This window comes from Pongo pygmaeus, chromosome 3, assembly GCF_028885625.2.
Source record: "Pongo pygmaeus isolate AG05252 chromosome 3, NHGRI_mPonPyg2-v2.0_pri, whole genome shotgun sequence".
In the NCBI taxonomy this organism is placed as follows: domain Eukaryota; kingdom Metazoa; phylum Chordata; class Mammalia; order Primates; family Hominidae; genus Pongo; species Pongo pygmaeus.
In genome coordinates, this window is record NC_072376.2 from 100,944,905 (window position 1) to 100,957,664 (window position 12,760).

Sequence of the window (12,760 nt, forward strand, 5' to 3'; positions counted from 1 at the left end):
TGCTTCAATTCTGCCTCCTCTGTCTTGGTTATTCGTATTCATTTTTCAGGATTCACTTCGGCTGTCATGGCATTCTGCTGGATGCTACCTAGCTCTGCATTTCACCAGTGCACTTGTCTTTCTGCTTCCTTCTGAGGGATCAATTGCCAGTGGTCCCATGAGTTAACCAAAGTGCCATCTAGTGGCAAATGCAGAAGACAACAATTGCTTCCAAATGGGACAAAACTTGGAATAGTGGACAGGCTTTCTCCACCACTACACACAGTAGGGAGAATCTACCGTGGCTCTTGGCTCTCCTAGATAGTTTCACATTTTCTACCTAATTTAAAACTCTCCCTTGGTCTGGAAGTAGGTATCATAATTTTCATCTTACAGATGCAGTCTCAAGTTCAGAGGGGCCTCCTTAAAATCCCCTTCTTTGGGCAGGGCGCGGTGGCTCACGCCTGTAATCCCAGCACTTTGGGAGGCCAAGGCGGGCGGATCACGAGGTCAGGAGATTGAGACCATCCTGCCTAACACGGTGAAAACCCGTCTTTACTAAAAAATACAAAGAATTAGCCGGGCGTGGTGGCGGGCGCCTGTAGTCCCAGCTACTCAGGAGGCTGAGGAAGGAGAATGGCGTGAACCCAGGAGGCAGAGCTTGCAGTGAGCCAAGATTGCACCACTGAACTCCAGCCTGGGCAACAGAGCGAGACTACGTCTCAAAGAAAAAAAAAAAAAAAAATCCCCTTCTTTGCAGGATTGGCCGCAAATAAAGAAGGAGAGTAGGTCACAACAGGCCAGGTTTTGCTCCCTCAGGATGGGAATTTCTCATTTAGAGCTGGTGGGAAGGATCTCATTAACATGTGGTTAAAGATGATTTGTCAGTGATGCAGCTGAGGACACTTAAAAAGAGAATCTTAAGAGTCTCTAAGGAAGCAATAGGTCCCCTGGCATTATTGTGAAGTCAGCGGATTATCGAGGAGGAGGAGTGGGGAAGCGTTTCATTAACGCAGGAATAAGGCAGTGTTCCTCATGGTGGGTTTACAGTGCAACAAATGGAAGTGTTGGGGTCAAAGCCATGGCGTGCAGCATGAGGTACGTAATGGGCAGCTTGTGTCCCAATGAACAGATATGAAGCCAGGATGATTTGCTAGTGAGAAGCTTGGGAAGGAACACTAGAAACCTGTTGAATTCCCAATACAGCGTGTCATATTTCATAGGGTCACTAGAAGTAGCACAATGGGTGGACAAAACTTAGAAGGCGTAAGACCTGCATTCAGTTTTGGCCATGCCTCTAACCAGCATCTGACCTCCAGCAAGTGACCTGGAACCACTGAGCCTTAGGCTGGACACTGAGATACTGCTTTTTAAATTTTCCTCTAACAACTTTATTGAGATATAATTCACATAGCATGTAACTCAGCCATATATAGTGTTCAACTCAACGGTTTTTAGTATCTTCACAGAATTGTGCAAGCATCACCATAGTCAATTTTTCTGTTTGGGTTTTTTTTTTTTTTTTTTTTTGAGACAAGGTCTTGCTCGGTTGCCCAGGCTGGAGTGCAGTGGCATGATCATGGCTCACCACATCCTTGACCTCCTGGGCTAGATCCTCCCACCTCAGCCTCCTGAGTAGCTGGGACAACAGGCACACACCACCATGCCCAGCTAATTTTTTTATTTTTTTATTTTTTTAATTTTTTGTAGAGACAGGGTCTCCCTATGTTGCCCAGGCTGGTCTCGAACTCCCGGGCTCAAGCGGGAGGATCAAGCGATCCTCCCACCTTGGCCTCCCAAATTGCCACCATAGTCCATTTTAGAACATTTTTATCACCCCAAAGAGAAACCTTGTACCCTTTAGCCAAAACTGCACAATCTCCCCCTTCTTCTCCAGCTCTGTGCAGCTACTAATCTACTGTCTGTCTCTAGAGATTGACTATTATGGACATTTCAAATAAATGAAATTAGACTATGTGACCTTTCATAACTGGCTTCTATGACTTAGCATGATGTTTGCAAGGTTCACCCATAGTCTAGCATATATCAGTACTTTATCACTTTATATTGCCAAATATTATTTCATTATATTCATATCACATTTTATATATCCATTCATCAGTTTATGGACATTTGGGTTGTTTCTACTTTTTGGCTATCCTAAATGCTGCTGCTATGAACATTTGCATACAAGCTGTCGTGAATACTTAAGTTCTCACTTCTCTTGAGTATATACCCGGGAGTGAAATTGCTGGGTCATGTGGCAACTCTACATTTGACCTTTTGTGGTCTTGCTGTTTTCCAAAGAAGCTGCAACATTTTATATTCTCACCAGCAGTGTATGAAGGCTTAAGAGGTCTTTTAAAACTGCTGATCTGTTTATAAGAGTGTCAATAAGAGGCTGCGCATGGTGGCTCACTCCTGTAATCCTAGCACTTTGGGAGGCAGAGGAGGGTGGATCACTTGAGGTCAGGAGTTCAGGACCAGCCTCGCCAACATGGTGAAACCTCGTCTCTACTAAAAACACAAAAATTAGCCAGGTGTGGTGTTGCACCCCTGTAATCCCAGCTACTGGGGAGGCTGAGACAGGAGAATCACTTGAACCCAGGAGGCGGAGGTTGCAGCGAGCACAGATTGTGCCACTGTACTCTAGCCTGGGTGAGAGTGAGACTCCGTCTCAAACAACAACAACAGCAACAACAAAAATTGTCGATAAGATATAGAAGCATTACTTTTATCTAACCACATATCAAGTGCTCAATTCCTTTTTCCCTCTTGCTGTGCTATTGTTATGTAATCACACCTGTATGTTACAAACTCAATACTTAGTTATAATTATTTTATATAATCTGATGTCTCTTAAACTGAGAAAAGGACAGCAAGTATATATTTATAGCATTCATTACATATTTATCTCTTATGGTTCTCTACATGTATTCTTATGAATTCAAGTTCCTATCTGGTATCATTTTCGTACTGCAAATACAGCTTTGCTTACCTCCATTTCCTTTGTGATGTTAATGCTAAATGTTATATATGTTACATGCTCCCAAATACAATGCATCTTGCATAAACATGGTTTTTTTCTATAATTGCCCTATAAATAAGAATGATGAAATATGCATTTATACTTTTATAATTACATAATTACCTTTACTATGCTGATGGCCTATACCTCCGAGGAGGCACCATAACCCTCAACTAGGAGCTGGGGGAAGAGCGAGCCCTGTGTTCTTGACTACACCCTCCTGGAGTGGCCATCGCCGAACTGAGAGGGAGCAGAAAAGAAGTGGTTGGTGGGTCAGATGACAAAAACTTGCTGTTCTTATTAAGTTTCAGTAGGTTTCCTTGAATGTTTCTTTATTTAATGAGCTGTACGCCAGTAGTTCAATTTCCAGACCATTTAAATGGTTGTTTCGTTTATAATTTTCACTAGTTAGGCTTGTTTCACTGGTGAGTAGGTCCACAAAGTTCCTCACATGGTCTCTAGAATATCACTTAGTTCTTTACAAGTACCCTCGTGTGTAAAATTTTATTTGATCCTCACCATTTTATGAAACAAGGGTAAGGACTTTTTAGCCCTAAAAATGAGGCCCAGAATGCTAAGTAACTGGCTGAAGTTATAAGGCTTCTCAGAGCCATGTGTTCACTCAGGAGGCACTTACTGCCTGCTCTGTGCTAAACATTAGATTTAAAATGTTCAGCATTTACTGTATAGACAGGAGACAAAAACCCGACAATTGCAGCATAAGGTTAAGTGCTAGAATAAAGCATACGGTGCCTTAAGCAATAAGAAGGGCACTGGCTGGGTGCAGTGGCTCACTCCTGTAATCCCAGCACTTTGGGAGGCCGAGGCGGGTGGATCACTTGAGCCCAGGAGTTGAGACCAGCCTGGACAACATGGTGAAACCCCATCTCTACAAAAAAGTACAAAAAACAATTAGCCAGACATGGTGGCACATGACTGTAGTCCCAGCTACTTGGGAGGCTGAGGTGGGAGAATCACTTGAACTCAGGAGGTGGAGGCTGCAGTGAGCTATGATCGTACCATGCCACTGCACTCAGCCTGGGCAACAAAGTAAGACCCTGTCTCAAAAAAAGGAGGGGGTTGGGTGGCCACCTAGTCCAGTCTTGAATAAGAATTAGAAACTAAGCATTTTGATTTCTCTGTTTTTCTTGTAAATACAAACGACCAAATAGCACAAAATAAAGTGGCACATGGCATGGTAGTTAAGACTGAAGCCAGATGGCTAGATGGTTTACATTTCCATCCAATTATTAGCTATGTTACCTTGGGTAAGTCACTTAATCTCTCTGTGCTTGTTTCCTTATCTATAAAATGGTGCTAATATTACCTACTCTTTAGGGTTATACGATTGAAGACACAGCACTATGTTTATAATTGTACCTGGTATATGTTTATACTGTAACAACTGATTGCTAAATAAATTCTGTTAATGAGAGGATGGTGTTAAATACTAACCTCCCCCAGGGCATTCTTGTCAGTGTTTCCTGAAATAGTAAAACACTCAACTTCCAAAAGCTGAAATTGAAATTGATTTCTTGAGATATAGTATGTACTTGTTTTTCAGAATTGTTTCCTTTTCCCTGACTTGGTTAAGTGTGAGATTTAGGGTTAACTGAAAAGAACAACTCTTCAGGAAATACCTGGGAACCTGTAGTCTTCCAGGTTATCTGTATGTTGCCATAGGGTAATTTTAACATGTTGTTTGTACTACAGTATACCTTAAATTAATTCAAAAGAAAACACATCTAACATGTTTTAATTTTTTGATGCAGAAGAATCACTGTTTACATAAGATTCCAATAAAAATAGTTTATATTCAGTTCTTAGGTTTCTTTGGGTTAACTACTGAAACACACTATACTTCAGAAGTATTGTACTATGCTCGATTAGTCTTGTTGAAAGTTCTAGAAAATCAGGGGCTACTAATATGTTGATGCTCATGCCCTTAGTGGTGTTATTCGGCATCCTGGCAAAATAAACTGAAATGTGGCTCAAATATGGCTCTAAGCTCAACAGGGTACAATCCACTACTTGCAAGTCTTCTCAACCCCCACTTTCCTAGGAAATGATTCTGTTTTGGGTATTAAGTACCTCTCTAAACACAACTACATTTAGTGCAGTTTTACAACTTCCCTTAGTATCATTAACACTTCGGTGACCAAACAAACAAATGACTACTGCAAACTGGTTTATTTTTTATAGGAAAGTGTCAACATCTTTATTGCTAATATAAGCATTTAATGTCAAAGAAATGAAGGTAATTTTACAAACTCAATTTTTGTAAGTACATGAAGTTTCTATTTGATTATGTGGTTTTATATCACATTCGTTCAAATGCATTTCTCTCCCTTAGAGGGACTATTCCAACATCACTCCTTTGGAATTATTTCAGTCATCCCTAACATGTGACTTTACCAAAGACCTTGAAGCTAAACAAACAAGCAAAACAAAATTTCAATGACTCTTAGATGAATGGAATAAGAAAGTCATCACAAGTCAATTAGGGATGTTCATGTCCAAAAAGACACTGTCAAAATGTTTCGTCTGATACAGCAGTTATAAGTCAGAGCCTTCAAAAAACAAGGGCAGAACAAGAGTACAATAAAAGAAGCATCTGCAACTTAAGCTTCCCACAGTCCTAAGCCTGATATGCGCAAAGCAAAGCCTCTTTCCCGCAAACTAAATTCCATCCATTTGAGCTTTCAGAGATCGATGCCCAAGAACTATCATTAATATATACAGCATATTGACTCTAGTTGCATCAATTATGCCTGAAGAGTTTAATACCCATCCAAGTCCAAAGGTGGAAGAATACATACACTGGTATGGTAACAGGCAAGAGCAGGCTGTAAAAGCAAAGGCTGGCTGTGCTAGTGCAGCCCTGTGGGAAGTTTTCTTCCACAGAGGCTGAGTAGAACAGTCCTGCTAAAGAAACCAGTGGAATAAGAACAGTCAACGTAGGAAGAGACAGAAACATTCTTCTCTTCCACTTATTACCTGCCACTGTGTTTTAAAAGGTATATGGTACTAAGAAAAGTTGGCTGTTGCGTTTTTTTTAATTTTTTTAAATTATGAACTAGCGCTGCTCCACTTCTTCTTGCTTCTTACTTTGACGTGTCATCCTAGCTGCCTGTGGTATCATATTAGGAATCCCATCAATGATTGGATAAGCTATTCCCAACTCTTCATTAATCAATTCATTTGTTGATGCTTCATATCTGAGGTGGAAAAAAAAAAAAGAACAAAATGAGTTGTGGGAAAATAAAATGCTTGAAGAGCCTGATTTGCAACAAATACCACCATTTATCCAATTTTTGGTATGGAGTTAATCCCAGAATAGTCTTCTTTAATTCTAAAAGCAACAATAGCCAATTCAACCTTTTATCTTAGAAAAATTCTCTTACAATCTATAATTATTCTCATTTTAGTCAGTTTCTCTCATATTCTCTTTTTCACCTTATTCACAAGTTATTCCTTAATTTTTTTTCATGCTAGTCAGAAAAGATCCCCCTCTCTTATCCAAATATTCCTTCATTACTTTGGTCAACCCCCAAACCATCCCTGTTAATTTACTACTAGAATAAACACTAGAGAAAAATCAACTTCTTCGTTTTAGAATAAATGCTAAGTAGAGAAACTTAACTAATCCATTAGAAGGAAATCACTGGAAAAGGTGAGAGGGCAGAAATGAGGAAACTTTCGAAAGCACTAAGTCTGCAGTGAGCTAGTTATAAAGGTAAATCAAATGGTAATTTCGAGGTTTGAGAAAATTGAATAATATGTTTATTACGGGAAAAAGAAATACGAAAAATTGCTAGTAATCTACCATTCAGAGATAATCACTGATAACATTTTGGTGTTTATGCGATTTCTAATACTAGCATTAGTGTTGTCAATATTCAATTTTGGTAGCTTGGAAACTGTAGAGCTGTCTTCCCAAAAACTAGTTAAAGAGGCTTCTACGAAACCTGCTAGGCCACAACTAAGAGCCACCGGGCAGCAAACACAGCTGAATTGCTTAAGATTGTCAGGCACCAGTTGTACAAGACACTTTCACAAGAATCTGGTGGGTACAACAATACTTTTCATTATCTTGGCTTAAAAACCGGAAGGCTTTGGACTTGTCCTGAATCGCAGTGGTTCATAAACCTGGTGGTACGTTAGAAATAATTTAGGGACCGTTTAAGAACACAAATAAGCTGGGCGTGGGGGCGGCGCCTGTCTCCCGACTCCTGAGGAGGCTGAGGCGGGAGTTCTAGGCCAGTCTGGGCAACGTAGGGGGCACCCTGTCTCTTAAAAGGAAAAAAAAAAAAAAAGAGAAAATACAAATGTTCAGGTCCCATTCCCCGAGCATTCCAAGTCTGCCCGTCTTGGGGGCTGTCGGGGAATCGGCATTTTTAAAACGGTCCCCTGGTGATTGCAACGCGCAGCCAGTCGCGAACCCTAAAACGCTTCGAGCCATTCCCGCAGGCTGGCGATGTGTTCTGGGAGATGTGGGACGCAGCTCCCCTGGCCTCCGGTCTCCCCCGTCCTGCCCGCTGTGCGCCCGGTGAGGACAGAGTCCAGAATATGGCAGCGGAGAGTACTTGACCGACCTACAAGGCCCCAGTGGCTGCGAGAGGCCGCGGTCCACCGCTCCCTTTCCGCCCACCGGGAGGCTGAGAAGGAAGGGCCAACGCCAGCGAGTTACCTGAGCGGCTTCTTGGAGAGCGGGCACACCAGGAACTCCAGCAGCGCCGGATCGAAGGCGCGGGGCAGCTCCTCACTCTTCTTGCCCCGGTCGGCCAAAGGCCGCGACCCCGACGCGTGCAGGCACCTACGGGCGACCGCGGACGGCGGCGCGCGCGTTCCCCGCAGCGCTGAGGCGAGCCTCCAGCGTGCTCCACTCAGCATGGTCTGGCAGCCGGAGACCAGGCCTCACTGCGCCCTTGCCACCCGTGGCCGAGCTCCTGGCTCCCCGTTCGTCCAGGCCAGCCGGCCAGGCCCCGCCCCCTGGTGCTCTGGGAAACGCTGCCGGGGAGTAGGCGGGGCGGGCGCTTTGGTTCCGAGGGTGCTTCTGCTCCGACTGCTTTTCCCACGGGCGTCATCTACAGTCCGGAGGACAGCCCCAGGGCAGAGGCCTCTGGTGGGTGCCCCGCCGCCTTACCAGACTAAAAACTAAACCAGTGTTTAAGTCGAGGTGTCTGGGTTTTCACCGGGGCCTGTCGCAAGGATGCTAGGAAGCCAGTGGCCAGGCCTCAGAGTTGTAGGGAGTTAGGCTTGGACCAGCGTGGTTACCTCCAAGTGAAGTTTCAGACACACTGTTATGTATTGTATTGAATGTATTGTCATGGATGTATTGAAAGCGCTCATTTGTTTCATGTACATCTTTACTATACCATTAGTTTCTGTAATCTTGTTTGGCTTTTTTCTCTCTCATTAAAAAAAGTGAGAACCTGGAAGGAATGGCCTAGGCCCCTGACCCTCCAAAATATATAAATTCTTCCTGCCTGAGACCCAGTCATTGTGAAGTATTTGCGTGATAAAGCACAGCTAATTTACTTCTATAAATGAGCTTGGAGGCCGCAAGGGGCCTAAATAACTGTGTAACAGGCAGATGTGATCTGCCTGTTAAAGATCTATTCAATGAATGGGTGATCCATTCAGTGAATTTGTATCCCAGGTTTGCTTCCGACTCTCCGAGGAAGTGACCATGTTAGATCTCTTTCTTACAGTGTAGTAGATGGGAACTTGGGCTCTGGGGCCTGACAGCTTGGTTCCCTGTCCACAATTAGGAGCTGTATGACTTTGGCAAATGACTTAACTGCTCATTTTCCTTATCTGTATAAGACTAATAATTGTACCTACCCTGTAGGTAGGGCATAAATGTGATTGTGCATTCGAAGAACATTTAGAAAAGTGCCTGGCACAAATTAATGCTCCATTAATGTTGTCTATTTTTATTTTTATTTCATCTAGTTTTTCCATGTCCGAAGACTCAAAGATTCTCATTAGTCATCCACTTTTTCCCTCCGTTCTGCTGAATATCAACCTGAACTTTTTTTTTGCATCACTGGGCATTATCATTTCACACTTTGAGTTCCTGGAGCTGGAAGTACAGAATCCAAAAATATGTTTATATTTTCAAATTTCTCTTCCACTCCAATGTAAAAATAAACTGACAAATGTTTATGTGTTCATCCTAATTTTTTGTTTGTTTTTTGGGCCATCCTGTTTTTTTTAAAAAAAAAACAGTTTATTTTTTGATGTTCTTTGTTCACTAATGCTCAGAAGATTTTCTAAGGTTAATGTAGCTTATAGGATACCAAAAAGGAAACACTTCTACTGGATAGATATTCAAGAGATAATGAAAGTCTCTGGTTGCCTCACCTTCTTTCCCCCACAAAGAAATCTTTCACAGTCATAACTTTCCGTTATTAGAGTTACTAACGGACTAGAGAATAGGGCAGTTATCAGGACATACCCTCAAGGGAAACTACTGTAAAGTTCCTATGTCACCTTCACACTATTTCCGACTAGGGCAGTAGCAGGAATTAATTTTTCAGTTGAAATCAGTTGATACTTTGGGCTCAAGGGAAGGGGTGAGCTGTAGGAAAGATAAGTTTCTGCTTAAGGAGAAACAGCGCTTGACTTCTGCAAGCGCTGAGTGGGCTCAACCCTTGGCCCTTGTTGGGTAGGGGAAGGCACCCATGCTTAAGCCTCAGCTAGCTTGGCTGACATGCCTCAGCTAGCTTGGCTGACAGATCTCTGTCAACTGGGTTTTCTAACCAGTTATAAATAAATTAGTTTCAGTTTGCCTCCACATAGAGGGTTTGAGGCAGTTCAGTTTACTTTATTTAGGGGAAGAACAGAGAGTAACAGCAAAGTATTGAAAACATCCTCAAATTTATAACACCAGAAATCAACAACCAATATTTAAGGAACATATGAATGTATGACTGTCACCATGTGTGTATTGCAACAGATCAAAGCAAAATGTCCCTAAATAGCCCTTAGCAATGAAGAAATACAATTCATTTCTGCCTGTAGTATACTAAGCTAAATGTAGATGATAGGATAGGATCATGGGACTGGAACTGGTCTTTTAAAAGTTGGTCCCTTTTCACTATTCCCATGACTATGACCTTTCCTGTCACACAGGCCTGTGCACAACAACCTGATGGTTTCTGGGCTCAGATACAGTATAGCTGTGTGATCTTGGAGAAGCTACTTAAGTTCTCACCCTCAACCTTCTCACTTGTGAAATACAATAATAATAGTATGTAACTTACAGTGTTTGAACAGACTAAATAAAACAATTCAAGTAAAACAGCACAGGTGCTAACACATTTAAAGAATGTTGTTAGCAATAAAATTATTTATTATGGTGAAACTAGTAAACATTCTGATGAAAAGGGAAAGGGAAAGCACAAGGTACTTCTGGGACACTCTTTTTAACTGAAATGGAACTTTTCTAATTTCTAATATGGATACTATTGAAACACAATTCTTGGATTATCACACACATGAAGTTAGAAATCTGTAGGCAGAAGAGGGGCTGGACTATGTATTTTAACAGAGCCTGTCAATTCCAAATTTGGGGGCATTGAAATTTGTGAACCTGTAATCCAAAGAAATGAGTCAAAATAAATTTTCCACTAGATGGCATCATTTAGTATTTGAACTAACATTTATCTCTGCTTGATCTTTTCTTTCTGTGATTACAAAGATTTACTTTCATTTTGCCAATTTTTCTTAATTTGACAACACTTATTTTTTATTTTTATTTTATTTTCTTGAGACAGATTCTCTCTGTGTCATCCAGGCTGGAGTACAGTGGTGCAGTCGTGACTCACTGCAGCCTTGACCTCCCAGGCTCAAGCAATCCTGGCACGTCAGCCTCCAGGTAGCTGGGACTACAGGTGCATGCCACCACGCCCAGCTAATTTTTGTATTTTCTGTAGAGATGGTGTTTCATGTTGCCCAGGCTTGTCTGGAACTCCTGAGCTCAAGCAATCCACCCACCTTGGCCTCCCAAAGTGCTAGGATTACAGGCATGAGCCACTGTGCCCAGCCCAACATTTATTTTAAAAACAAAAATCATAAAAGTCCTATTAATAAATTTTAATTATAATGAGTTTATTAAAATCAAGTTTCCAATAGATAAATGGACAAAATATTTGAAAAGAAAAATTCACAAAAAAGAAAATACAGCTGATCAATAAACATATTAAAAAATTTTCCTCAATAGTAAAGTAGTAATGCTAGTTTCAGACATCAAAGGAGTTTTGAAATAACTCTAGACATGAAAGTTACCAGCCTTGTCTTGGCCATCTGAAGGATAATCACAAATTCTGTCTGAAGGGCTGAGGACTAGTGCCTGCAAAAGGACCAGAATATCCCAGCATGGGCTCAAGTAGCTTGAAATTATGGAAGCATGTCCTGTCTTTCTTTCTTTTCTTTCTTTCTTTCTTTCTTTTTCTTTCTTTCTTTCTTTCTTTCTTTCTTTCTTTCTTTCTTTCTTTCTTTCTTTCTTTCTTTCTTTCTTTCTTTCTTTCTTTCTTTCTTTCCTTTCTTTCTTTTTTTCTCTCTCTCTCTCTCTTTCTTTCTTTTTTTTTTTTTTGAGACAGGATGTTGCTCTATCTCCCAGGCTGGAGTGCAGTGGCTCCATCATAGCTCACTGCAGCCTTCACCTTCTGGGCTCAAACAATCCTCCCACCTCAGCCTTCCGAGTAGCTGGGACCATAGGCACGCACATGCACCACCACAACCGGCTAATTTTTAAAATTTTTTTTGTAAAGTCAGGGTCTCACTATGTTGTCCAGGCTGGTCTTGAACTCCTGGGCTCAAGTGATCCTCCCGCCTCAGCCTCCCAAAGTCCTGGGATTACAGGCGTGAGCTACCACGCACAGCCCAACTTGCTCTTTTGGTTCTGTGGCTGCTGCACTTATGGGGATGTACCCGCTGATCCACAACAGCTTGGGAGTACTCTTCCATAAGCTCCCCTCCCTCACGCCAGGCAATGTGCTTGTCATCGTGGGCTCCATTATCACGGTGGTTGCCTTCCTGGGCTGCATAGGTTCTGTCAAGAAAAACAGGTGCCTGCTTATGTCCTTGTTCATTCTGCTGCCGATTATCCTCCTTGCTGAGGTGACCTTGGCCATCCTACACTTTGTTTACGAACGGAAGCTGAATGTATAGGTAGCTGAGGGCCTGACGGACAGCATCTACCATTACCACTGGGACAACAGCACCAAGGCGATGTGGGACTCCATCCAGTCATTTCTGCACTGCTGTGGCGTAAATGGCACGAGTGATTGGTCCAGCGGGCAACAAGCATCTTGCCCCTCAGATCCGAAAGTGAAAGGTTGCTATGCAAAAGCGAGACTGTAGTTTCACGCCAATTTCCTGTATATCAGAATCATCACCATCTGTGTATATGTGCAATCCAGGTGGTGAGGATGTCCTTTGCACTGACCCCAAACAGCCAGATTGATAAAACCAGTCAGGCCCTGGGGATGTGACCTGCAACTGCCCTGTGCTGGGGAGACTCGTTTCATCTTTGGAAATCCAAAACCATTTATAGCACGAAGTTCTAAATGGTCACCTGCTGGACTGCCTGTCCTCCACTTCGCTTTTTGGGTCGCTGTCTTATACAGTCAGAAAATAAGGTGTTGGCTAGGGACTTTCCATCTCAGGCAGTGAGACAACCTTTCACCTACTGATGGCAGCAGCCACGTCTCTCAAGGTGGTAACAGTAATACTTGGACATTT

General features: G+C 42.3%; 2 protein-coding genes and 1 pseudogene across 2 annotated transcripts; 1 reads left to right on the top strand and 2 right to left on the bottom strand.

Annotated features, from left to right (window-relative positions):
* Positions 1–5,195: 5,195 nt before the first annotated feature.
* PIGY (phosphatidylinositol glycan anchor biosynthesis class Y) lies at positions 5,196–5,984 on the bottom strand. The gene has a single exon (XM_054485347.2). The coding sequence runs from the start codon at positions 5,982–5,984 to the stop codon at positions 5,769–5,771; it is 216 nt and encodes a 71-aa protein (XP_054341322.1). The 3' UTR covers positions 5,196–5,768.
* On the bottom strand, positions 5,196–8,159 carry PYURF (PIGY upstream open reading frame). Its single transcript, XM_054485346.1, has 2 exons — positions 7,698–8,159; positions 5,196–6,225 (listed from the first exon to the last, which is right to left on the bottom strand). The coding sequence occupies exons 1-2, from the start codon at positions 7,898–7,900 to the stop codon at positions 6,084–6,086; spliced, it is 345 nt and encodes a 114-aa protein (XP_054341321.1). The 5' UTR covers positions 7,901–8,159; the 3' UTR covers positions 5,196–6,083.
* Positions 8,160–11,392: 3,233 nt separating this feature from the next.
* On the top strand, positions 11,393–12,510 carry LOC129035160 (leukocyte surface antigen CD53-like; annotated as a pseudogene).
* The last annotated feature ends 250 nt before the right edge of the window (positions 12,511–12,760 follow it).

Bases quoted from the DNA above. Each gene is read 5' to 3' on its own strand.
- PIGY (XM_054485347.2), bottom strand. From the start codon at position 5,984: ATGTTTCTGTCTCTTCCTACGTTGACTGTTCTTATTCCACTGGTTTCT.
- PYURF (XM_054485346.1), bottom strand. From the start codon at position 7,900: ATGCTGAGTGGAGCACGCTGGAGGCTCGCCTCAGCGCTGCGGGGAACG. The intron at 6,226-7,697 runs GTAACTCGCTGG...TTTCCACCTCAG, and splicing joins CTCTCCAAGAAGCCGCTCAG to ATATGAAGCATCAACAAATG.